Below are 26,610 nucleotides of genomic sequence, written 5' to 3'. Positions count from 1 at the left end.
AATATGGCCGATTTTAAACAATTAAAGCTTACTCTCTCTCTCTCTCTGGCCGATTCAGGCTAATTGTCCAAGTGCAAAGTATGGGAGCTATAGGACGTCGCGAATCACTCCGCTTTCGGTTCGGGGCTAGGGTATCAAGGATGGTTTCAGGCAAATATCGGTGAAATCATTAACTGTGGATCTTAGTGATATAGCGCGCTATAAAACTTTTTGACAGCTTAAGAGGGCAATGGTGACATCGGTGTATTTGGATCCATTGCGCATGGATGGAAGTTGATGAAGACACGCGATGCACAACGCAAGAGGGTGGCAGCTAAACACGATCCGTGATCGGCTGCGGCGAGAGACGATATAGTGCTCATTTGCCTAATTTGTTTGCTCCCACTCGTCACAGTAATGAGGGTCCTTTGTGGGGTTTTCTTAAAGAAGGTGCAAACACATTCCCCTTCCCCACCGTACGGTTTTCCTTAGAATACCTATACAGACTATCCAGAAGACAGATAACAAAAATTCTGATTGAGATGTTTTTTCCTGTACCGATGTATTGGCAGCCTTACCTACCCTTAATAGAAAATAGTGTATTAAAGCGAGTGCAAGGGATGTATGTACAATCAACCGCAAAGACTTTCTTTTTTAAACTTCTCACGTCAACCTTGCCGGTCAAAATGTGGCTTCGTGCAAAAGGACTTTTGTGCCATGGTCAGTGGACAGTCGCCTGCGTCAGCAGCCAGAAACTATAGATCAATGTTTTGTGTATTGTCCTGATGCAGTGTTGTTTGAGACATTTTTCAACGGACTCTAATAAGGACATTGATATTACAACCTATACTATAACATTTTTTGCCTACAGTGGAAGCTTCTGAGGTTCCGTGTGATCTTTTTGTGCTCATTTAACTGTTTAGTCTGTGGAAGAGCTGCATGACAGATCGCCACCAGAGCCACCACGTTCATCGAAGTCGGCTCAGGGAACAGTATGCTATAGTGAGGGGGGGGGGGGGGGGGGTATATGCTGCGCAGGATCGATTTCCTGCCTGGTTACCTTTACTTGACGCATGTATCTGTCTCACGGAATTTTGATGTGTGGGCAAAGTGAAAGCTGTATGACAGGTTGCGGGATGCGACCTGGTTAAATCGGGCTTGAAATATTTCCATGCGATAAAGAAAGAAAAATAAAACTCCGGCGATAGCAATAGTGCTCGCGTCGGGTACAGTGGCCAGCGAGGCGGTCTCGTTCGCGCCGCCTTGGGACCGAAGCCCAGTCGATTTAATTTATGTATTTCACGGTCAGATGTTCCAGACACTTGCAAGATTAGGTTTTCGAAATTGGAAGCCTTGGTTCTGATGCACTAAAACAGAGGTGGAATGCAGATTTGTAATAACCCCTTAAGCGCCATCATGTATACCCCTAAGAATTTTGCACTGAAACATAAAGAAAACTCCACAACAAGAGTGAAATCTGTTTAAACAGGGCATGTTCATACTTCCCAGCACCCTCATCTCAAAAGCCATCATCGTTACCTGGCCAGTATGCGCCTTTTTTTCTTTTTTTCTTGGAGGGGGGGGGGGGTGGTTGACTATTAAAAGGCGTTGCCAAAATAGATGTCATCCTAATTATCTAGAATGTCTAGAAGACATACACACTGACTCAATGCGGGAAATAACACCTAGTGAGTTTCAGTCAAGGAGTCAGTAGTGCTCCACGAGGAAACTGAGTTCGTTGAATGTCCTGAGGGGTAAAACGCCTTGAGAGCGCAGTAACTGGGCGTAATTGTCTCAAAAGGACGATACCAGCTTATCGCAAATACGCGCAAGGGATAGTCTTTCTGTTACCATGGCAAACGTGCAAGCTCCGTGATCAGTCATAAAACGGAGCATACGTGTTCCGCTCCGCCAGTCCAAAATTTACAGGGTCCAAACTATTACCACTAGGAAAGGTGCGGACTTGTGTTATCTTTTTTAGCAAGGTGCGGACTTGTGCTATCTTTGTGAGCCTTTCCTAGCATAAGCTGGTGAACCGCAGCTCAAAGAAATACAGACGTGCATTTTTTTATCTCTTAAGTACATAGTACTCTTTAAAGGAAAGTTCTTCTAAATCACGCAGAAACAGCATGCGTCGGCACCGTGACATTTATGGATGGAAGAAGTTAAGCACGTTGACAATTACTAAGACACTCGCGTACAAGTATTGTTCACGGTAACATTTTTCATCTCAGTTCACATGAAGGGACGCGCCTAAACACTATATCACATCTACGACTATGAAACGACCTCCGTATATGAGCGGAGCAATGACATGAGAAATGCCTTTCGCAGAGTGCTTAAATCTAAACTGAGTTAAGCGAGAATCAATACAACCCAGCTGCTGCTTTTTATAGAGGGAAGGGTAGCGAAAGAAACCGCATAAACAACGCTGGGTAAAAGGAGGCGCGAATAGGAGAGAGCGGCGGCGAAAGACATAAATGCAAGGGCCCGTCGGCACTTTCTTGCGGCGCGTCCGAGAGCTTATTTATAGCCTGTCACCCCGCGTGATCAAGTGTCGGCACGAAAAAGAAAATGAAGTGGCTGCCAACGAGAGCGGGACTGCTCTCGGTGTACAACCCCACCGCGTGCTTAGCGCTCCTTTTTGCACCCTTGGCACACAAGAGCTCCGTTTGCAGCAGTGGCCCTAATTATACGGTGGCTGTCCGCCGCAGTTCGTCGTCGTCCTTTGGTTCTGTTCGCTTAAGCGTCTTACGCTTTGCCAGGCTCTCTTGCGTGTCCTCTCCTCGGAGTCGACCGTTTCCTTCGTTTCTTCGACATTATTCGTTTTATTATTTACGAGACAAGAAGGCACCGCGGGACGGCAGAAAACTGCGCCTTTCTTCTCGCCTCCTGTACAGTGCCGACCTTTCCCGCATGCTTGTTCGCGAACCTTCCGAGGCTCAGCTGCATTCGTGTTCTTAAGGTGTTCGTGCATTCGACCTTGTTCTACTTTCTCACGAATCGCGTGCTTGCAGGTCGTCTTCTTCTCTGCAAGGCACGCCCCGTATGAGTAGTCCTCGACAAGACTGTTTCTCTAGCTACCTTTACTCGCTTTGAGCTCACTATGCTCCGAATTATTGCGTAGTCGGGGATGTACGCGCCGCCGAACGAGTCGGCCTTTGCGTACGGAGAAAGCGCCAATTCGGAATAGGCATAATGGAATTGACTGTTCCGAAGCATCACATGGGTTATGAGAGAGGCCGTAGTCCCGTATTATCCCCCCCCCCCCCCCCCCCCCCCTGGATTCTTCAGCTTTCCCGCTGGTGGTTTGGCCTATCGTTTCTCTCTAAATTTGGCCCCTAAAGCCAAGGTCGGATCCCAGGATCTTGAAAAATGGTAGCTGATGTGACAATGAAATGCTAAGGAAAATCAAACGTAACTTCCCTTCCTAAAAGCAAAAATACCCGAGACCGGGGCAAAACTACTTCCGTTCAATGCAAGAGTCATCTACAGCCAACACCCGACAGGTGTACGTGGTGCGAAGCCAGCAAATGAATTAGCAAGCGCCACGTAAATGAACTGCGTATAGATCCTTCAACTTCACCCTGGCCGCAGCTCTACACTCTTTTTATTTGCCTCTCTGAAGGAATCTGGACTAATTTATTTCAAGAAAAGTGTTATTTGCGTTGTGTTACGTTATGCTACGCTATGTTATGTCATGTCATGTTATGTTATGTTATGTTATGTTATGTTATGTTATGTTATGTTATGTTATGCTAGCTGTGTTGTTATATGATTTGATATGCTAACGTTAATACAATCTTGTTACACACTCTCGATATGCACTCGTGTGCACTAAATATTCCGTCGAGACAACTGTTCCTCTCCACTAAATAAAACCTTCTCGCATTACAATCTATGTGCACTCACAAAAATTTTATCGCCTCTTATTTGATTCTCCTGCAATTATTACTGCGTAAGCAATAATAGGTTCATGGTGAAAAAAAAAAAAAAAGAAGCGTGCGAAGGAGGTATCCGAAAAAGGTGTCCACAGAAAGTGTGTACAGAGATTGTGTACAGAAAGTGCGTACAGAAAGTGTCTGTCGATCCACACCCCCGGTGGCACGTTTTCTACGCCATTCATTCTAGTCAGAAAATATCTAGAAAGTATGGTCAATATATGAAAATATTTGTTAGCAACCCCACTTTCACCCTCTGCGGCGACGCCCAAGGTGTCTAAGGCGTCGGTTCGAATTTGGTTTGGTTTGGTTTGTGAGTTTAACTTGCCAAAGCGACTCAGGCTATGAGAGACGCCGTAGTGGAGGACTCCAGAAATTTCGACCACCTGGGGTTCTTTAACGTGCACTGACACCGCACAGAACACAGGTGCCTTGTTTTCGCCTCCATCGAAAAGCGGCCGCCGAGGCCGGGAGTCGATCCCGCGTCCTTGGGGACAGTAGTCGAGCGCCGTAACGACATTCGGCATAGTGAGCTGCAGAATTTTTACTGCGACTGATATTAATGGCACGTTGCTAACGTTGCACCTACCTGTGATGTGGGCCTAACACCAATGTTCCGCTGATTCGTCAGCATACAGTGGCGTCACAGATAACATCGCAGCAAAGCGCCACTCTCACTGGTTTGAAGACAGTGACGTCATAATCAACGACCTAGTTTAGTAACGCGCACTGTTTACCAAAGGAGACGAGTAATAACAAATAAACAATATTACAGTTGTTGAATCTCGTGTTGCACAGTGTAAACCGTGCTGTGAAAATTTTTTTTTCTTGTATAGGAACACTTTTCAGGTTGAAATTAGCTCAGTTTTATTCTCGTATTCATAATATCATACCTCGTGCTGCTGAACTGCACGCGTCACGGTCAAGTACATGTTCACGGAGAGCAGGCTTCGTTATCCTACTTGGGACGACGGTAGAAGATCGACCGAAAAACATGCTAGCGTCAGCGTTCTTCGCGCTCAGCACCTACCGCTGATATATTGAGCCAGCCGTCGCGAGAGCACTTGACGGAGAGCCATTGCCGTGGTGGCAGCGGTCCGGAACAGGTCGCTTAATTGGAATCTCCCGTGCTCGATCGCTACGGAGCGGTGTGGTGTGACAACCTCCGGTGAACGCACAGCGACCAGTGAAGCGACAGGTCGTTAGTACCGAGCCGAAATGGCTTCGGGCGCGAAAGGGCGAAAAACGTTGCGATCTAGCGGCTGCTAGTAGCGCCAGGCTCCCTGTAATCAATCTCTTCATTTCTTCCCTCCTCGTTCTCCCATCTTCTCGTCTTCTCTCGCTTCTCCCACGGGACGGATCGACGGCTGGCGGGTCGATTGCACCAAGAGTTGCCCCCTTTCGCCTGAGGGCCATCGTTTTTTTTTTCTCTGCGTTAGGCCGTTACACGATTCGCGGCACTTTTGAAACATGTGTACTTAGCGTTTGCCGGAGGGGAGGAGGCTGCGTGCGCGCTTCGTACACTTCCTGTTTCTCGGTGCACCGTTCGCTCGCAAACTTCTATTCCCCCTGTGGGGCAGCCCGCGTGTCGCGCTTCTGTTTAGCTTTCGCTTCATTTTTTTATTGCGTGCTTAGAGCAATTAACGCTTTTTCCCGTTGCCGAAAGCTACTTGTTGGCGTTTTATTAAAAGAAAAATAAAAGTAAATTTGTGTTGGGAAGGAAAAGGGGTTTCCTCCGCGCAAGCCCCGGGGGGAGTCGTTTGGATGAAGATATCGCGCAGCAGACTACCGCTACCGTCTTCCCCTTCGGTTGCCTGCTGCTTTCTATTGGTACTTTTTTTTCTGTTCACTAGAGGAACTCCAAAATGGACGTCAAAGTATGAAGGAATATATGCAAACAGTAACGTAAATCAAAGAAACATGCCTGCAGAGGCAGCCCCCAGACAGGGCCAGTGTGTTATCGCTCGCCCTGGGCGATAGCAGCTAAGTTTGGACAGCAACCCCCTTTCGTCACGCCACGGGATAAGATTGACGAAGAGAGCCAAAGTTCAAGAAACGCGTAGTTTAATCCATGCTGCAGCTGCGGTCAAGGTTGTCGGCTTTGAGGGATATCGCCCGAATTCAAACCGGAACTTTGTTTTGCTAAAGGTAAAAAAAATGAAGCAGAAAACTTTATTGACATGAAAAGAAAGTTCTGTAGATATGCAGCTAATAAATGGTACTTTAATATAAGCAAATGACTTCCTGGCCTCCCGGGAGAAGAGCGAAATGCGTAATACTACGTCGATCCATTCATTCGGTCGTTTGAACTTGTACATCAAGTGGGCAGGAAAGTGAGAAGAGTGGTAATTCTTGAATAGCGATTCGAATATCCTCCTATTCGGTTCGCTGATGAATCAGACTGCATGTTGAAACTGCTCAAAACAAAATTAATTTGTTGTCGCTACTTCAATGATTGGCATGGAATTCGAACAAGATGGGAATTCGAAATGCGAAGTTCAGAGCAGCAACGAAGATTTTTCGCCTGGTGGTATGTCCTCTAAAATGAGTGATGAAGCATGACACAGACGAAGCAGGTCTCGCCTTGACTCCCCATCTTGGAACTTAACTCGTACTTAACTATACCACAACAGCGCAAAAAAACAAACAAAAAAACAAAGACACAACAAAGGAGAGACGACACAATCTCGCGTCGTCTCTTTTTTGTTGTGTCCTTGTTTTTTTGCGCTGTTGTATTATGGATCGTAACCAACTTGCCCAGCATTCTGTTCTTTCAATCATACGTAACTCTCTCCCCTCCATATTCCTTTATATAGGTGGCTGTCCTTTCAAATATCAAAACGTAAATGTCTTATGTGGATGAGGTGATGGCAATAGAGTTAGCATACAGACTTCGCGTTGCGTATCCACTCATTAATATCCGCGTTGCGTCTTTTTAGAGCTATATCTCCGTAAGCTATGGAATATAGGAGCGTCCCCTTTGAAACGGGGTGGTAGCAGTAGCTATCATGCTCATTTTCTCCCTATATCTTAATTATTGATTTAAAATGGTTAACTAAACCATCATTCTATTTATTAAATTTTGTTCCTACATTACTAACATTATGTCACTTCTCTGCTTTTAAGCCACCAATCTTCCAGTCGTTTTTTGCTAGTTTCCACCGCCGGTTTATTCACCCGGCCACTGTTATCTCTAAACCCCAGAGCTTCTGTGGTTTAGAGATAACAGTGGCCTACCAGCGCAGCGCCACGCTGGTAGCGCTTAGCTCTTTCGCATGGTTGTTTGTTTTGTGCGAACATTCGCACAAGTGGGGAATTTAAAAATATATATTGTCACCAACACACGTAGCAAGCAGCACAACAACCGAGCTGGCCCTTTTTAATCAAGCGAAAACTCGAGAGAGAAGAGGATGACGCTTAGTCACGTGCCAAGACATTCGGCCACTTGGTGGCGCCAGGCAATATTATGTTCATGTTCGATTCGGTTGTATCGCTATTCGATTCTTATTCGAGATATTTGTATTGTTCGCATTTGATTTAAGATGCAACGCTCCATTGTACGTATTTTTGGTTCTGTTTTGAAAAAGTATTGCGCTCAAACGCCAACAAGCGAGGGAAGGTACAACGGTGCAGCGGTGAAATCGAATGCGGAACGGAAAGCAACTAGTTTGACATTAAGTCATTCGTAATGAGCTTGACCAAAGGCACGTTATGAAACATGGTTTTCTTTTCACGCCATAATACTCGTTTGTTTATTGATTTAGATTAAGTGGCAGACTACATAGCTATTTTGGAAATCGGATGATTGACTGATCTAATAAATAAACGATTGATAGATTAATTGATCTAATAAATAACAGATTGGCTGACTACTTCGCTATTTGGGTGATCGAATTATTGACCGATCTAATAAATAAACGATTGATAGATCGATTGATCTAATAAATAAATTATTGGTTGGTTGATTGATTGATTGATTGATTGATTGATTGATTGATTGATTGATTGATTGATTGATTGATTGAGGCAGTTTGATTGATTGAGGCAGTTTGATATATGAGAGAAAGGGCAGCTCTCACCTCTGGTGCCATGTCGTGTAGTTCAGCTAGTGTGACGCTGATCATGGCTGAGTCGTAGCTTCCCGATGAGTCATTTGTCGCACTGCCGTTGGAGCTTGCTGCACTGGAGCCTGGTCCGTCGAAGTCGCTGGAGTGGGAGACCTGCGGGCATTGTTGTTTGACTCTAGTCATTACGGACCATGCAATGAGGGCCAGAGGTAAAGCTTGTTCCACCGCAGTGCATCAGTTCCAATGTGCCAGAGCTTACCACAGTAAACGCTCCGTTAAAAATGGGCGCATAGTGCACCAATGAGAACACAGTGATAGAGTACGTGAGTAATTTTTTTTTTTTTTTTTTTTCTGAAGTCCCAACAGCTGACCGATACGAGCAACGATATAGGATGAGTCAAAGGTTTTAACGATGTATTGACTTACGCAACGTTTCGCGGATATGGAAAGAGCGCCAGCCCAGCCGAGCTCCCAGAAATAAAATGTTACCTTCTCTCCCGCTTTACGTTTCACACCAATAAGCCTTCTTTGAGAAACAGATAAAGTTCCCTCACCAGCCACCACGAGGTGAGAGACATCTCGGCACTGTGGAAGATGTGGGCTCAGTCAGACATTCCTGCAAGGTGCTAGCAGGCCTCGCTACCAAAACTTCTACAGAAACACCTACCAGGCGCTGGTTCACCTCAACTCAGTATCTCACAGCGACATAGGCCTGCGTCTTTATTATGTCACAAACTTCTCGAAACGGATTTACTATAGTGATGCGGCACAAATCGAACGTAAAATGTATTCTGTAACAAGAGTGGACCAGAAATTGGGGTAGATACGTTGATGCTAGGAGTCCGACGTAAATGTTCATCTGACCAGGACTGCCCAGTAGTTAAAAACATTGCAGGCAGGTCTGTGCTACGCCTCTATGAAATGTAGATGAGTGTTCCTCGATTAAGTAGGTGACTTCTTATCGCAGTTCACTCGATGAAGCTCAATTGAAAGTGTGATATTCTCCGAAGCTATCAGCCTAGCTTGATACATATATAGATTCTCACTTTTATCCAGCTCAGTTTAAACTATAGTACCGGTGAGTTGTGCTCCCACGGAAGTCGTGCATTACAGCACCAGTTCTGCAAGGGAAGCCGAGCTGTTTTATGACGTTCGATGTATTTAGAGGTAAGTGGACATAGTATAAGATCTTGTAAACAACAGCCGGACACTTTTTTAAACTATCGCGCGCACCGAGATTAAGCACAGAGGAAATTTGGAGAGTCAACGAGCTTGCGCGCCGACCATGCTGCTGGAACCAGCGTCGTCTACAATTAGCTGCTCCGCTTCGCGCGAACGAACCCCGTGTAGCAAGTTTTGTAGCTCTGTTATGACAGTGTGTCTTCTTTTTTTTTTGCGTTCGATCTTTAATTCTTTCTGCTGCGTGTTTTTTTGTTTTGATTGATGCAAATATGCAAAGTTCTAGGCTCTACGCTAGGCCCCGATTGTGTGTGTGTGTGGGTGAAGTCTTGAGGCCATTTGTTCTCACCAAATTAATGCGCCGATATTGAGAGTCCTCTACAATTAGTTTTTGGTGTGTTGACGGTTGCAACTAGTTTTGTAGGTCACGCTAGGTTATATAAAGAAAGTGTGCTATATTTACAGATATCCTCGGCACTGTATGCAGTGTGTAAAAGCAAGTGGCCGTAGCACCTTGGAAATCCGGTGCCTAACTACCGATTATGGCAGGGGTTGCTTCGCACAAATCAGGAATTCCCAGCAAGCAACGCACAAGTCAGCCGAATGAATTGTGATAACCCATCGCCCTCGCTGCCTCTATTCTCCTATTTGTCTTCCGGCGCAGCAGCGCCGGTTAGTCGACGCTCGCGCGTTACGTCTATAAAAGTGGCCGCCTGTATACTTTCTCATCCCTGCCAGTCCACGCCTTGTCCGCGTCGTTATATTTCACCATAAGAAAAACGTAGGACGGCATAGGGATGCTTATAATGGCATGTTTATGCGAGTAACTCTGTCAAGACATGGGAATGAAGCTATGGTTAGAAACAGCAATCATAATTCTACGAGAAACTGTTCGAACCTTGAAATAACGTTTTGTATTAGTTGTAGGCTGCAGAGTATGTTTTGGACTCGATGACAAGATTCATCGAAGCCTGTGCGGCTGAGTGGGTTGGCTGGCAAGTATACATGCCGCGGAGCTCGCTTTTGGGGCGTGTCACTAGTAAAAACGCGCGCGTTATAACATGGTTCTTGGAAAACCCTCTTCTATCCACCGATGCTGCCTGCACCACCCATCGTCCTACTCCGCTTTTGATATCTTTCAAATTTCCTCGGTGGACTCTATATTGATTTGCTATTGACCCTTTAAGGTTCAGCTTTTGCTTTGCTTAATCTCTGAGATTCTTCCACTTCGATGTGTCAGCCGAAGATTTTGCGTCACGACAAGAAGGCAGGAATGGATGATACAAAACTCCTGAATGTTGAATTTCAGCTAGTGCTTCCCTCTACTTACGTTGGCAAACTGAATTTCAAATTCGACGACTTCTTCCACGTCTTGTTCGGGGTCCTTGGCACCTAGTAGCCTGGCAGTCTGTGCCATGGTGTCCCGATAGAGGCGTAGAGCCTCACGGCATCGATCGTCCGTCTCGTTGAGGTAGAACTCACTCCGCAAAACGGGAGATCCGCTGAATATCTGCAGAAGCGATAGGAAAGCCCTTGCAAGTTGCAAAGTCAGCTGAATAAGCAAGAGTGCTAGTGTTGAACGCCCATGCTTTCAATGGGACACCAGGAGTTTCTTAACAAATAAGCGAATCAACTTTCTTTGTGTGTTCAAGGCAGGTCTCGACTGCTGAGGCTCTATTCATTTTATTTTTTTTATTTGTTCACAGGAAGGGAAAGGCGCAGTATCTGTCACACTTGCTATGTGGACACCTGAACCGCGCCTTAAGGGAAGGGATGAAGGTGGGAGTGAAAGTGGAAAGACAGCTTTTCTTGGCTCCTCACTGTGAAGCTCTTTTTTGTTTTCATTTGTTCTTATACATTGCAGCCGTACCTTACAGATGGTGCAGAGAAATCGTTTCCAATGTTTCGATGTCGCTCTCTAACATGACGGCTCTCCTTCAGCGAAACAGAAGTGCTGGAAGCACCTTCGCTAGTCAGGGACTGTAAACGCCAACCGGCAAACCACGTCTGCTCTGTTCTAATTTTTGCGCCTATCGCAATTTACGACATGGAGTTGTTATAGCACACGTGCAAAATAGCTCAAGTGCAAAGGGCCAGCGTTCTTATTTGTGAAAATCTCACGGTGCTAATAAACTATCGTACCACTCGGAGGACTCAGCTCTATGCTGTTCAGTGAAAGATTTTGATGCGTAAAAAAATTAAGGCCCAAAATGAAGCTGACTTCATGCCTCGTAGGCAGTGCTCCCAACAGCTAATCGCGAAAAATGTTTCAGGTCAAGCCTTGATAATAAAAAATTGGCTGAAGGCTTAGCTTGGTTAAGTCTGGAAGATTGCGAAAGCAATACCCTTGGCTGCGCCTTGTTCGGCGCCTGCGCTTCGACTACTGCGAGGAGCCGAGCCACAGCCCCATTTATCCTTCTAGTGTGACGTCACAAACAGTGAGCGCACTCTCTCGGCTGCGACACAGCGCCGTGTATGGACTCACCGCCACCATCCGATGGCGCGAGCTGGGGCCCCGTCTCTCGGTCTGGCGTGACGTCACACGGTCACGTGAAAGGTCATGTATGGAGGCGTACCTGGATAACGTGCATGGAGGTGTTGCGCTCATCTTGACCGACATGAAGCTGAAAAAAAGGTTCCACGCCGTGGACGCGCAGCAGTGCTAGCCGCCGTTCCAGTGCCAGAGATGAGCTGGTCACAGGTCTCCTTTCGTGACCCCGCTCCAGCGAAGGCCACACGCCCAGGTAGTCCTCCCGGAGAAGCTCCTTCAACTTAGCCACCGAGCCTTCTTCCACGTTGCCTGCGCAAGATGGCGACGTCATGATCTTCACTTCTTCGCTCACGAGTCAGGCGAAAAGTGTGGAACATTTTCTTATTGTGTAGCAAAAAAAAAAATTAATTTGCCGCGTATCGATTGCACTCGTAAAAAGTAAAGCTACACCGTATTAGTAGCAATGGCTATAGGTACCAAGTTCGGTGTCATTTTTCTTTCTTATATGGTGATAGCATGAAGTTTTAAGGTGAAAACGTTCATAGGAGATGTGTCATTTGGATATACATCGATTAAAAAGCCTAAAAGCCAGAGACTGTGATCGAAACAAGTCCACTGAGCCGTATTTTATATGGGCGCTCATGACTAAAGCAAGTATTGTGAGCATATACCAAATAATGCCCACAACCATAACACGTATATATGGAACAATGTCTCTTGTAAAAGCCATTGGGCAAAACAATAGAATATGCTGTCATGTGTCGCTTCGGGGTTCGTTACCGGAACAGGCATATCAGACCATTTGACCATTTGCTGTACAAACGAAATGTTGGAAGATAACCAGTCTGGCTACCCTACTCCCAGAGTTACGACAGCAGACAATAATAAGTACAATTACGAAAGGTTAAAAATGTTTTTAAATTTCAAATGTTTTATAGGTATTAAAAGATGAGCATAATATAATACGAGAGAAAACATTTTGATAGATGAAGAAGGTCTACAAGTAAGCAATAGTCTACTGTGTCAATTTTTTTTTGTGTGTGTGTGTGTTTTTATTTACATAGTTATGATGCACTGACGTTTTGTCTACTTCAAATTTGATCAATTTTCCTGCCATCATATTTTACAACTGCGCGCAGCATCTGTACTCTCAAGTTGCGCAAGTAATCTTCCTCTATTGACTCTCTTGCATGAGCAAGGCATTCTTAATTCAAAGCGAAAGCCTGTTACCGACAAAAAAATGCGGAAGCTGTACTCACTGGTGTTCATGCATGAATTGTAGAGAGCCTTCACTTTGCTCACGGCCGAAGTCCTGTTAAGAGTAGGGGGCTCCTCTAAAAGCTCTGAAATGGAAAAGAGGAACAAATGAAGTAAATATGCTTAGCTTTTAAAAACAAAAAAGGCATCACTTCAAAAGCATAGTTGCCTTTCTCTTTACTTAAAAAAAAAAAAAAAACTTTACGCTGATTGAGCTGGTGTGTTTTATGTTCATATTGACTTAACCCCACATTGAATTAGAAAAGACGCCAAATTTCGCTCTTTTATGTAAGAGACTAGGTGCATAAAGCAGTGTAAGTTTAACATCGAAATTTACCGTGAACACTGCCACGAGTGATAAAAAGGCTCTCTAAAACTGTCCCCGGGCGCTCAGAGATAAAGTTGAACGACCGTGAGCGCACCCTCATCCACGGCGCATGGACCACTTGACTCAATTTACACTCTATTGTGCTCGGCCGCGCACAGAAAGCACTGCTCCGGCATCAAAAGCGGCAGAAAGTGCTGTAAAAGCATAGTAGAGACTCACTCTTGAGCCGCACGAAAATGGTGTCCTGCATGCTGATGAGGACGTTGGTGTAGTAGTGGTCGTCGGGCGCCGAATGCTGGTGCACGAAGTTGCCGCAGGCGAACGCGTCGAAGTCTTCGCACGGGTCGCGGTGCATCTGGGCGCGCTCCAAGATGGCTGCCGCTGCGTGGAAGCATGGAAGAAACGCATAGGTACGAAGAAAGTCCCACAGGTAGGCTACACGTGTTTTGAACATCAAATGCATTTTATTCCGGTGCTTCAAGCTGCGTATTCGCTTTATACCACGTCCCTATCCACGAAAGCACGGAACAACTATGGTTAAATTTAGAGATAGAAAAAAAATTGAGATTTTTTTTCTTGAACTTGGATTAAACGCGACCACGACAGCTCTAGTTGCGAGGATGAGTTATAGACAATGTAAGCAAGATAACATTTCGAACTTTAGTGTAAGACACCCGTGGAGATTTTAGATTTCTCACCAAACACCGTCTCTAGACAGCCATTATACTAAAACAGGTATTAATGGTTAAAAATGATTAAAATATTATTCTATATTTGCCTTCCGCCCACTTGTAAGTCAAGCATGTACATACATATTTTTTCCGCGTCTATGAAACTATCTTACGGCATGCATGATAGGTTCGCAGTACCACCAACAGGCATGCAAATATAATTGACCACATTTCAATTTAATTTCATACTTTGACACAATTACCTCACTGGTTATGATGCAACTCTACGAACAAAAACAAAGAGAGAGAGAGAGAGGGTGGGGTACAGAAGTCTATTTTTAAATAAAGCTGCGTAGTTTTGATTGCATACTCAAAACGCATTAAGGATAAAACAGAGACCATAAACCTTTACAGAAGCAACATTTCCCCTTTGGGGTGGTCATGACCTTCGTTCCACAACTACAAGAACAAAATCCTCAGACATGAGCCTCGACAAATGACTTCAGGCTACCCACTAGTGACCTCCCACCTGAAGATCACTAACGTGTGAAATGGAGTATAGACCGAAACGACTCCCGTACTCTTCAGCATCTCGCTATAATTTTACGCCTCCTTATGCACGCCTATACTTCGTTTCACAAGCTGCTTACAAATATACGAAAAGTAATAAAGGGTGATTTTGGCCAATCAATATGAAGCGCACAACACGATTGGGGTTCTATGCCATTCTGTGAAGCTGTCAGGGACAAGAACGCAGGAGCTCAGAATGCATTGGTAAACAGCTTGTGAAATGGAGTATAGACCTAAACGACTCCCTTACTCTTCGGCACCTTGCTATAATTTTATGAACGATATTTATAGCGTGAGCGCATCAGAAATCCGTGTAATGAAGTATGATGAAATAATTAAACTAATGGAAAGATGCTTGCTGATTTTCTTTTTGCTGAAGTCCGGGAGAGAGTGATGATGTGGTCCCTGAGTCCAGGCAATATATAAATGCGCCAGGATTCCTAGTTGAAAGACCCGGTACTTTCAGGTGACTGATTCTTGTCGGCCTCAATGCTAGGCAGTTCCACAGCAAGCGGCGAATGTCGGCTTCAGTGCTTTCGAATTTGCATATTGGGCACCCTAGGCGGGGATATAAATGCCGGAAATGAGATCCCGTTCAAGTCACGGCAAGAGTGAGGGCAACTCTGACCCGGATCCCCCGAAGAGCAACCTCCTCTGCGCGGATGAGATCGCGGGGGAGTGTTATCGCACACAGAGGGATAAGAGCATGTGTGCGGCGCCGGGAGTGTTCGTTTCTTAATGAAAGGAGAGCAATGTTGTCTAAATTAAGGAGCTGAGGCAATGATGACCTTGGAGTCACGAGCCGGGTCGCTAAATCGACATATGTTTGAGAAGGCAACATATCCAGTGGAACCCACTCAATACTTATAGACTGCGCGATACGTGCCGAAGACTGGTGGATGTCCTGGCATATTCCTGGTCAGCGGATGACACGTCGATTAAACCGAACCGCTTCCAGGGCGTCTGTACGAATGAGAACGGGGGCCACAGGGAGAATATTTGTTGAGGCCACGGAGCGGAATGCCCCTTGAACTGCTACGAGTTCAGCACAAAATAATCGCTATCTCTTCCATATACTAATATCTTCACGTCAAACTTCTCTCTGTCATCTGTAAAAAAAAAAAAAAAAAAAAAAAAAAAAAAAAAAAAAAAAAAAAAAAAGCAGTTTTCGATGCATAGCTGTTTATTTAAATGATTTAGTAAGTGCCAATGGCCCCTCCCCATTTTTTTTTTCTATCGCACTTCAGTGCGTGTAATAGTAGCCTAAACTCATGCCAGTGTCTGAGCCTGTGATTAGCATCGGTTTGGCACCGGTTTGATGCAAAAATGGTATTTCTCCATGGAAATTTCGTATGTATGACACATCCAGGTTGATTTTCTATGGCCAACGGCAATAATTTATTTTAGAGCACGAACCATTACAAATGCCAGACTTGCCCACGAGCAGAAAGAAGTCGGCAATGAGGATTACCGCATTCGCGCAGAATCTCTCTGGATTGCCTAGCTATTTTTTTTTAATAACGGGTACAAAGTATCTTGTCTGAAGTGCACGGTGTTCGCTATACTGGCCGCCACCAAGTGAAGCTAATTTCTTATGTCCGGAAAGTGTCAACCTTGAGCGGTTTCTTTCAAGATTCGCTCATTGTAGGGCACAAACTTGTCTGTACGGTAACCCTCCCACGCGGTCTCATCCGTGCAGAGGACGTTGCGCTTCCGTGGAATTCGGGTCGGGGTTGCCCTCACTCTTGCCGGTCTTTTGGACAGGGTTTCAATTCCGGCATTTATATCCCCACCTAGGGTGTCCGATATGCAAATGAGAAAACACTGAAGCCGACGTTCGCCACTTTCTGCGGAAATGTCTAGCACTGAGATGTGCCTGAGGTGTTCCTCTTTCACATCAAGCACGTGACGAAAGTGAAAGATGAGCATCTGTCTCACTTTTCGGAGGACACCTACACTTAATTTGTAAATTAGTTGATAGTAAAGTAAAGTTTTCGATGGTCACCTGGGCTGCGCCTCATGTTTTTCTACTATGTTCCAAACACTTTCGTCAACTACCGACAACACCCGAGCCAAAAGCCCCTTGGCTGTGAGAGCACTGAAAGGAAACGTCTGCTATCTTGCACCAGTCCTCGCTACGCTATATAATCACGCTATTAACGAAGGTATTTATCCATATATCTTGAAAACTGCTAATGTTGCCTTAGTTCACAAACAAGGAGTCAATATTGATCCAGGCAGCTGCCGACGAATCTCGGTTCCGAGTATCATTAATTCTGTGTTCGAAAAACTTGTGGCAAAACTAACTTAGAGAACACCTTGGAGAGAACAAAACGTATATCTCCCTCTCAAAATCGCTTCAGGAACAACAGGTCTACATCCACAACAGTAATGACAATGTTTCAAGACTTCTGTTCATATTTGTATAATAATTCCGAGCATACTGCAGCATCTGAAGTAGAAAAATGCGAAGCCTGGGCGTTGCTGCTGCATACAGTATCCGCCCCCCTTGTCGACCACAGCCAGCGTTCCGTTGAACGCTTGAAGGTTCACCGGCGTTAATAACTGGCTTACAAGAAAGGAAAGGCTCACTATCTGTCATTCGCGGAATCTCACTTGCAAATCTCATGAACACAGCACGATCATGCTTACGCATTTCTCCAGCGCAGATTCTGCAGTGCTAACGGAATATTTTCTCTTTTAAGCTGTAATTATATTTTTTATTTCATTGATTGACACTCATGACATACTTCTGATCACGATCACAAATTTATTTGGCTCATTGAGTCAGAAACGCACCCACTTCCGGTTGGCGTGACGTCACTTCTCTTGGACGTCGGCATTAGTCGTGTGGCTATTTCGATGTCTGATCGAGTTTGCTTTTACATTTTTGGCTCTAATTAATTAACTATTGAGTCTATCGGTATTTTTTTCCTGCAGCATCCTCACATCATCATCCTCTATCAAGCACAGCCATTCGTTTTATCCTAACTCTTCTAAGGATGACACAACGGCTGCGGACACGTTCTGTACACACGTTCTGTACTTGCGACCTTACCGACATAGCCTAGTAATGCTTTCGGATTAATAATGAAATGGCTGAAGTGTCATTCCTAGACTTGAAGAATACAATAATATTGTAAAATCTATAGCACTATAGTTTCAAGAATTACACTCTTAATTTCTTAAAAGATTACCTTAGAAACAAACAACAATTTGTTCGCCTCAAACACTTAAAATCAGCTCTCAAATCTGTTTGTGCTGGAGTTCTATAGGGTTGTTTTAGGCCTTGTGGTATTTTTCGTTTACGTAAACTATTTACCCTATATGTTTGACGAATTCCAGTGCAACGATGTATACTGATGACACTGCAATGGTTTTTACATGCAACACTCTAACTGAAATTTTGTCGAATACAAATGATTGGTTTAGTTTGTGGAGTTTAACGTCCCAAAGCGACTCAGGCTATGCGATACGTTTTAGTGGAGGACTCCGGAAATTTCTACCACCTAGGGCTCTTTAATGTGCGCTGACATCGCACAGCACACGTAAGCCACTCCGTTTCGCCGCCATCGAAACGCAGCCGCCGAGGCCGGGATTCGATCCCGCTTACTTGGGCACAGTAGTCGAGCGCCGTAACCGCCGCGCCACCTCGGCAGGGCCACAGACATATGAGTTATATCACATCTCCGCATGGTCTAAAGCTAATAAATTTTCAATAAATGTTGCGAAAACAAAGTATATGTTGTTTAGATCAAATACAAACGTCGCATAGATACTGAAGTAATATTTGCATTGATAATGTTGCAATGAAGCAAGTTGGAGCCTTTAAATTCCTCTGTGTAACCTTACGCAACAACCTTAATTGGCGAAAACAAAAATAGTTTATGCCCTAAGCTTGCTTCAGCCTGTTACACTTCGATAGGTTGCAGATTTTGGTTTCTTTAGATATATAAAAAGAAAATCGCGATTATTGTAAATAACGCTGTACAAAATAACTACCCTCCTTCAAGTAACATTTTTGTGCTACCTAGCAGGAGTACTAGGTCATGCAAGTTGTATTAATTTTAATTACTCTGTAACCCGAAATAGCTACGGACAGCGGCTAATTGCGTATAATTAGGGGTTAGAGTTTTCAGTTTTTATTTTCAATGAATTCGGCTCTCATTTTTCGGTGTTTATTTGCAAATACAACTTCCGTTTTTTTTTCAGTTAATATTAATTTATGCTGATGAAATATCGGTTTTTTCGCTGAGATAGAAGGCATCCGTCTACATATTAAAGTGACGTAGTGTTCCTTTTGGATTTTTTTCTTGCATGTTGTTTTATGCACTTTTATTTAATGTACAGTTGGTCATATATACAGATAAGCTCCTAGAAGAAAATGCTATTGTCTTGATAAAAATTGGTGTTATGACAAAACGCATATGTAAAACAAATTCCCACGTTAGACAAAGGAGTAACTGAATTATTATTCATTACGATCAAATTTTTGGATAAACCAAATCACTTAAAAAAACAAATGTGCTTCTCTCGGCTTGTGTCTGAGAAGTGTCAGGTCGCAAGAAACTGGCGGGTTTTGGTTTTTGCGATTTCCTGGAAGCACTTGCACTGCAAATGCTCTGGTCTGTCCTCCGCCCATCAAAGTGCCTGTCTTGCTGCAGGCGCCCTTCCTCGTACGCTTGATATGTTTATGAGGGTCGGGAAGCACGGCTGCCATTCTTTCCCTATTCGTGAGGCCATTAACAATGCCTCAAAACCCTCAACCGTTGTGCTTAAACTAACGATTCCACTGACTAACATCATTCCCCTGGATAGAACACTGTTGTAATTTTCTCCCGTCATCGAGAGTGGGTGGAGGAGCAAGAGGAGAAAAGGAGGATGGAAGGCAGGGATGTTAACCAGAAAGAATGAATTCCGGTTGGCTACCCTGCGCTGGGGAAAGGGAATGGGGGATTAAAGGGGGAGGGTAGAAGACAAGAGGAGGTGAGAAAGTCACAGTCTGTCAATCAGGCTAGTCTCTCTTAAAAAGCGAAGAAGTGCCTTGTAGGCCTTGAGCGCAAATGACTTTTGTGGCCATGGTCTCAAGATCTTCCCTTCCGTTAAGAGGTGAGCGTCCAGGCGATCCAATGCAGTACGCGGCGTATGTCGTTCAGTTGGAAAAACAGGGCAATCACAAAGGAGGCGCTCAATCGTTTCATCAACGCCACATCGTTCACAAGCAGGGCTGTCAGCCATCCTGATCAGGAAGGTGTATTTGTTTGCGAAAGCAACGCCAAGCCACAGGCGGCACAGTAACGTTGTTTCACGACGTATTGTGTGGTGTGGAGAGTGGGCGGAGTGGATGAAAAGGTACTGACCTTTTTCGGTTTAAACCGAACCTTTTAAAATGCTTTCAGCGTACTTTTATCGGTGTTTTTCGGTTTAAACTGAAAATTCCAATCCCTAAGTATAATAAGGCGAAAGTATGAAGTGTCATACCATTTGAAATTAAAATGATTAGGAACTGCTTCTCTATTAAACATTGCTACTCGTCGATTATTGAGGGGCGCGTCTGGTGATATTTATATGTGTGCACTTGAGTGTCGATCACCCTTGCTTATCATGTACACCCGAACTTATAGTGTATATTCTGTTACTTAAATAACAACGTGTAAAATGGGCCTCTACTAGCTTCGGATATTTCCCCAGAAGAATTTTGCAAATGTATTTGTGTTCATTTTGAAAAGTGAATAAAGATGTGAGGAGGTGGAGGACAGGAGGCGGGTGCATGTGAAAACTTTTTAAGTGCTGATTTTATAAAAGCGCTGACCATACGAAAAATTAATTAACAAAACGTCAGCGTAGGACACATCGGGCTTCGGCGCATTTTTCAGACTTGGCGCCCTCGTGTTTACTTTTCAGCAAGAAGAAAACGTAACAGAAAAAAAACAAAAGGCAGCGCAAATACTATGGGCGAAAACTTCTCATCTTTTACACGGCTTCATTTAAGTTTGCTGCGCATTTCGAAGAGGGAAGAAAACATGTGTCACCAACATACTGCAGCCTATTGTTTCCAAGGCAAAAAGTAAGTACAAGGAAAAACAGGCGCAAATTTGTATTGTTCGTGTTTCGAGCAAAAGTCTGGACAAGTTGCTCCCATTATTAAAAAGTTCAAACATGTACTTTCTCCTAGATCATATTATGACTCGAACCACCACGCAGTCGGCCTGAAGAGCGAAGAAATAGTTAGCCTCATCTCTAGACACTTTTGAATGCCTTTTTTTAGTGTTAAGGTTGTTGTTTTTTTATTTATTTTTTTTTTTGCAGTGAATAGTGAAGCATGCGTGCCTTTACAGGAATTGCATAAAAAAATTATTCTATAGCTTACCTGCGCGTATGCATTCTTGGCTGTAGCAGGTGCTCCTGGCTAAAGGAGGTGGTGCCTCCCACCGAGTGTCTTCTGCAAACATAAGGGGAAAATCACCAGACAGGTAAATTTGGTGAACAGCAGCCCGCAACTAAGTAGTAACACCCGCAAAATAACGCAAAGTGCATTGCAACTTTGTTTACTGAGTTGGGCCCAATTCCTGACATTTACGCAGTGTTTGGCGAGGTAGTATTCTCACAACAATTGCTTCTTCTGTCAAGGTACCCCGGTGCCTCGCCGCTGCTTATAAGGCATTCATTCTGTTAATAGTCATAACAATTTTTCCATCCTCGATACCTTTTACTTCGTGACTACTGTAACCCCAAGATCACATCTGGCGTCGGTCAATGGAAAAGCCTACGGGTGACAGATTCCACCCAGGTGGTCGAAATTTCCGGAGTCCTCCACTATGGCGTCTCACATAGCCTGAGTCACTTTGGGACGTTGAACCCTACAAACCAAACCAAGCCTTCAGATTCATCAACGCCCCGCCCCTCCAGTGAGGCTCCGTTGTTACGGCGCTCGATTGCTGAATCCAAGGGAGCGGGATCAAATCCAGGCCTCATCTGCCGCTTTTCGATGGAGGCGAAAATCAAGGCGCCCATGTACTGTGTGATGACAGTGCCCGTTAGAAAACCCCAGGTAGTTCAAAATTCCGGAGCACTCCATTACGGTGTCCCTCATAGTCTGTGTCGCTTTGGAATGTTAAGCGCTCCAAACCAACCAGGACCACCAGCTATCTTCGCACTGTGTCCGCTTGTAGTTAAAGGGCTACCACCCACCAACTAATATCTCTAGAAGCTCCTCCCAAACCCGTTTTCCCCACCCTCAACATGACCGCCACCTGTGAAAATGTCACGTAACAGCGCAACGAAAAAGCGATAACAAAATATTCTTCAAAATAAAAACTAAGGACCCCAAAGTGTCCACTTAACTTTTTTAACCAGTGACTCCAAAGAGGGCTCCTAGTTGCGATATAAGAGAAGAAAGTGATCTTCTGTCATGTGTAGCGACTAGTGCGCCGTAATCTTCTGATTCATCCGATCATGCAGAGTGGATGGCGAAATTCCAGCTAGAGGTCACAGGCCAAAATTCTGAGTCCGAATCCGGCTAGAGCCCTATACTGCAGACCCGAGCCCGGCCTCGTCCTGTGCTCAGATTTAATGCCCGGGCCCGGCGCCGTCCGACCTTTTATAACTACAGTTGAAGCGATGGTAGTGAAAGAAATAATTGCAGGGTAATGATCGAAAGTTTACTTTCGTTTCTGCACTGTTAACTTGTCCTGTTAAAAGTCACAAATCTGTAGATTATACAGAGGCACAGCAAATGCTCAGGAATATTTTTAAGCTATTGAATAATAACAGCAAGTTATGCATTGATGAAACTTGAAGCATTTGCGGCACTCCTGGATAATGAATTCGGCAACGCTGAAGATTTTTTTACTCTTCTGTTTCTGGCTAGAATGACTAAAACGTTTTCGCAAGAACGACCCAAGTGTACCCAAGGTTTGAGTACACATCTTCCTTGCTTTTCCAAAAGTGATCTAGTTATAACTCTGAGCAAGGGGCTAATCATGTGGCCAAATATTCGGTGAGCTTGTCTCGCTCATCGTGTGCCTATCATGCAACTACATGCAGCTGCAACTACCGGGACGAATTGAGCCGCCGACCGCCTCTGTCACGTCAGCTGTGTGGAAAGGTGGACATGAGCAGGCCTTGTCTATATAGAAGGAGGTTTGCATTAGCCCGGCAGCCCCGTGCGCAGAAGGATGGAAGAACCTGCAGTTCCGTTCCGGTCGGATCTCAGTGCTCTTAATTTACTCTATAGTTCACCCAGGTTAACCCCTTTTTTGTTTGTTACCAGCTCGAATGGGTACGTGAGTATATAAACCTGGCCAGGTCAGGCGAACTCAGCTCTACACCTGAGCTACCCTCTAGCGTCAGCTGACTTATACAACGCTTGGGTATGTGTATTGAGTACATATACCAAGGTATTATATCAAGACTAGCAGCAGGCCACAACAGAGAAGAATAAAAGGCGGCAACATGGTGCGAACTCAGAAACAAATACCTAAACGCCTGCGCCGGAGTTCCCGAAGAGGAAGACGCGAAAACCGAAACTCGATAACCCACAAGCGGCCCTTCCGTTCGGTCGTTGACGGCTAGCAAAGATTCGTTGAAGGCGAGGTCGCGTGTTGGAAAGGCATATCGACGTCGGTAGAGAACTAGGATGTCCGCGAATCGGGGAAATGCTGGAAAACACTAAATTCTGCGTATTCGAGACGCCAGCGAATCATGGCCATATTCGTGTTTTCGCAAAAATAGCTTGCACTCGGCATTGGTGTGACTGGCCCAACCCGCCAAAGAAAAGCATATCTTGGCCTGGGCCCGACCCGAGCCCGATGCAGAGAGATTTCGAGTGGCCCAAGCCCGGTGCGTGAGCTGGGCCTTCGGGCCGGCCTGAACCTGTGCACAGGCGTTGCTACTGCGCACCATACCGCCCAAAATATTAAATCACCTGTTTCTTCTTGCTTACGATACTTAAGTAAAAGCATACATTGGCTGGCCATTAAAGATCTCTGTTTCCTATTTATGTTTGCAGGCATAACGCAAGCAAATACGAGTATACTTAATTCATGGGGTGCATCTCGTGTAGGCCCACGTTTATGACCCGAGTAATTGTCGCGTAGCAGCGTTAATCTAATTTGGTTCGAGGCTTTAACCTTGTTCGATGCGCGGCAAAGCTGCTATTCCGGGACAATTTTTTTAAAGAGTATCTGTACTAAAGATGAACTAGAGAGTATAAGTTTGAATGCACCCGTGGAAAAAGCTACTACGAGGCACCATCAAAGCAGATTAGTGAACCCACTTGGGCTTCACAACATCATAGACTAAAAAAAGAAAAAGAAAAAAACTGTTAATAAATTAGTTTTAGTGGCGGCCTTTGACACTCATGCTGCTTGGCTTGTCACCAACGTTGATCTATTTGCAACACGCGTAGTATTTTACGGCCTCTCCTAATCCCAGTTGCGATTAATCAAGCCTGTAAAGCTTGCTTCTTCTCAAAACGAGTTTGCTTGTAACGATGCCTCCTTTACAGGCGTGCACGGTTTCCGTGTTCCACTCCGCTATCTTGAAATCGCGCTAAGACCGCCAACTTTGACTGCGTGAGTGACCTTAGTAAATGTTCCGTTTTAAATGCGACGTTTATTCGTCTGAACACGCTATGGCTTTTAGTGGAGCGTGCACGTGATGTGACCACTTGCGCAGATCCTATGCGCTTTATCGCTCCTTATTCCCTTTTTCCAGTGACATTGCATGTTAATGTTTGGCGCCGCGCTTTTTAAGTACCTGGTTGTAGCCGATGTCTAGCAGACAGTAATTTTAACAATGAAAACCTAAATCCTTCACTTTTCATTCCCCTTATTTCTTTTTCATCAAGCATTCAAAGTTTGCGAGCAAGCTGCGGGACTAATATCTAATTTAAATATTTTAGTTAGTTTGGTTTGGTTTGTGGAGTTTAACGTCCCAAAGCAACTCAGGCTATGAGAGACGCCGTAATGGAGGACTCCGGAAATTTCGACCACCTGGGGTTCTTTAACGTGCACTGACATCGCACAGCACACGGGTGCCTTGCTTTTCGCCTCCATCGAAAAGCGGCCACCGCGGCCGGGATTCGATCCCGCATCCTTGGGCACAGACGTCGAGCGCCCTAACCACTGCACCACCACGGCGGGGCCATATAAAGGTATAGCCTTTGACATAAACGCGCGAGTCACGAACTCTTTCTTCTGGGGCGTTCAGAATGACTCGCTTCTCATAGCCAGCTCTTTTATTGTCGTAGTGAATACAACTCAAGAATGCAGCGGCTAGCCAGCGGTGCCAAAAGCTAACATAAACTGGAACCACCTTCTCGCCTCCGCCGTCTCCATCACCGCACCCGAAGCCTTCGCCTGCTGTATCTGACCCCCTTCATGAAACTGCATAATGCGCATGTATACTTAGCTTATCACACATTTCTGTAGATAAATAAAGAGAGGACAGAAGATGCTGCGTAAGTCATACGACAGAAGGTAAGGTGAAGGTGACGTTCGAACAAACCGCCAAGGTGCCCCAAGGGCAGGAGAGGGGAGCAGATAGCGAGAGATAAGAAGGTGTTATAAGAAACATATTCGTAGTTTTATACTGTATAATGACAAATAGCAGAAGAAAAAAGTCACTGCCTGCCTTATTTCTCACGTAAATTTACAGCTCAGCTGCCTGATGTTTTGATCTTTAATATATTTTGCAGGTTGGGAACAAGAGATGTTGGTGTATACTAATTTAGAAAGGACGCTGCACAGAAGTGACGTTAATTTATCCAAGTGCGGCTTCTACTCATCGCGCAGAGAGTTACGGCATCCCTTATGCTCCGAGGTTGTGCATGATACGTACTCGAGTTGAGCTACGGTTGGTAGACTTTCAAAGACAATATAGAAGGCGGTATTACGCATGTTTGAAAGTTATAAATTTATGATGCTGTTACGAAATAAAGTAACGGCGCATGCTGTCCTATGAGCGGCACGAAGACACCTGGGAACGCCATGGCTCCCGGCCTCGAACACGACTTCTCCCGCATACTCAAAGGAGCTTTCCCATTTGCATTCTGCTTTCCTGGCCTCAATCTGACTAAATGTTTTTCTCCGTAAACTCCTTTTCATTGCCATTTCCTCTCCTACTCCACTATTTCCCCCTTACCATCTTACTGGGGGCACAAGCTGCCACTCAAGCCAGAATTGTCGCCAGACAAAAACCTGCTAAAATGTCGCGAGCGACAAACGTAGGATGGAAATTCCGCCTGCAACATACCTCTCTCTTCTTAGTTTTGTCTTATGCGCTACTGAACTGAAAGCGTGAGCTATTGAATACAGGTATTATTTCATGCCGATGTTCTTCGTTGATCGGTTGCCTGCTGAGTCGGCGTATGAAAGAGCTACGTAGCTATTTCATACGATGTTTCATAGTGATTGCTATTTCATAGTGATTGCTGTTATCCCGCTTTTTAATCAGTTCACTGCATTGAGGCAGTAGTAATAAAAAATAATATTATTTCACGTTAACGGCACCACAAAAAAATCTCTCATGCTTTTCTCGGCGTCGCTGACTATCGGCTCCCTTCCTACGTAGCTTGTAACGAGTCTCCCATTTTCATATATTCGTTTGCTGATTAGCCCAACGAGGAGGGCCTCGGATTCTGGCAGCCGCGATATGTCATGGGTGGCGTAAAAGGCTCATCGCATCCCTCCCACCCTCCCTGTTACATTACGTCCCACGTGACACTTGCGGTAACAAAGGACATTTTATGTCTGCCGCTATGGAAGAGGATTGCGTTGATTCACACTGTAAAGAATACGTTATACGCAATATAAGCACCTACAAAAGTAAAAGATTGAACAGTCGTTGCCATGGTACAGTCGGTAGAACATTGGATACAAAACTCAGAGGCTATGAGATCCCACCCGCTGATGACATTCTTTTTCTTCGAATGTTGAATCAATTATGTTCACGATTATAATTACCGGCTGTTGGCTCCCTTCGCATCTAAATATGACTGTATAGACGCTCTTTCAACTTCGCACAAGTCCATAGGAACTACTGTCTGTATTTGCGCCATGTACAAGCGGATTCAAAAGTTCCCAGACCGCAGGTTTTGCTTCTGGTCAGCATATTCTGACACGTG

General features: G+C 44.9%; 1 protein-coding gene across 1 annotated transcript in view; it reads right to left on the bottom strand.

Annotated features, from left to right (window-relative positions):
- The window catches only part of LOC146197143 (neprilysin-1-like), an 81,654-nt gene that overhangs the window by 19,289 nt on the left and 35,755 nt on the right, over nucleotides 1-26,610 (bottom strand). Inside the window, exons 3-8 of the mRNA XM_084598919.1 lie at nucleotides 20,854-20,925; nucleotides 13,462-13,623; nucleotides 12,917-13,000; nucleotides 11,743-11,966; nucleotides 10,497-10,676; nucleotides 8,000-8,140 (exon numbers count right to left, since the gene is read on the bottom strand). Coding sequence (XP_084455045.1) covers nucleotides 8,000-8,140; nucleotides 10,497-10,676; nucleotides 11,743-11,966; nucleotides 12,917-13,000; nucleotides 13,462-13,623; nucleotides 20,854-20,925 — 863 coding nt within the window. The remainder of the gene's footprint in view (nucleotides 1-7,999; nucleotides 8,141-10,496; nucleotides 10,677-11,742; nucleotides 11,967-12,916; nucleotides 13,001-13,461; nucleotides 13,624-20,853; nucleotides 20,926-26,610) is intronic.

This window comes from Amblyomma maculatum, chromosome 3 (genome assembly GCF_055883805.1).
Source record: "Amblyomma maculatum isolate TAMU_Amacu chromosome 3, ASM5588380v1, whole genome shotgun sequence".
NCBI lineage: Eukaryota > Metazoa > Arthropoda > Arachnida > Ixodida > Ixodidae > Amblyomma > Amblyomma maculatum.
This window is presented reverse-complemented; position numbering and strand designations above follow the sequence as displayed.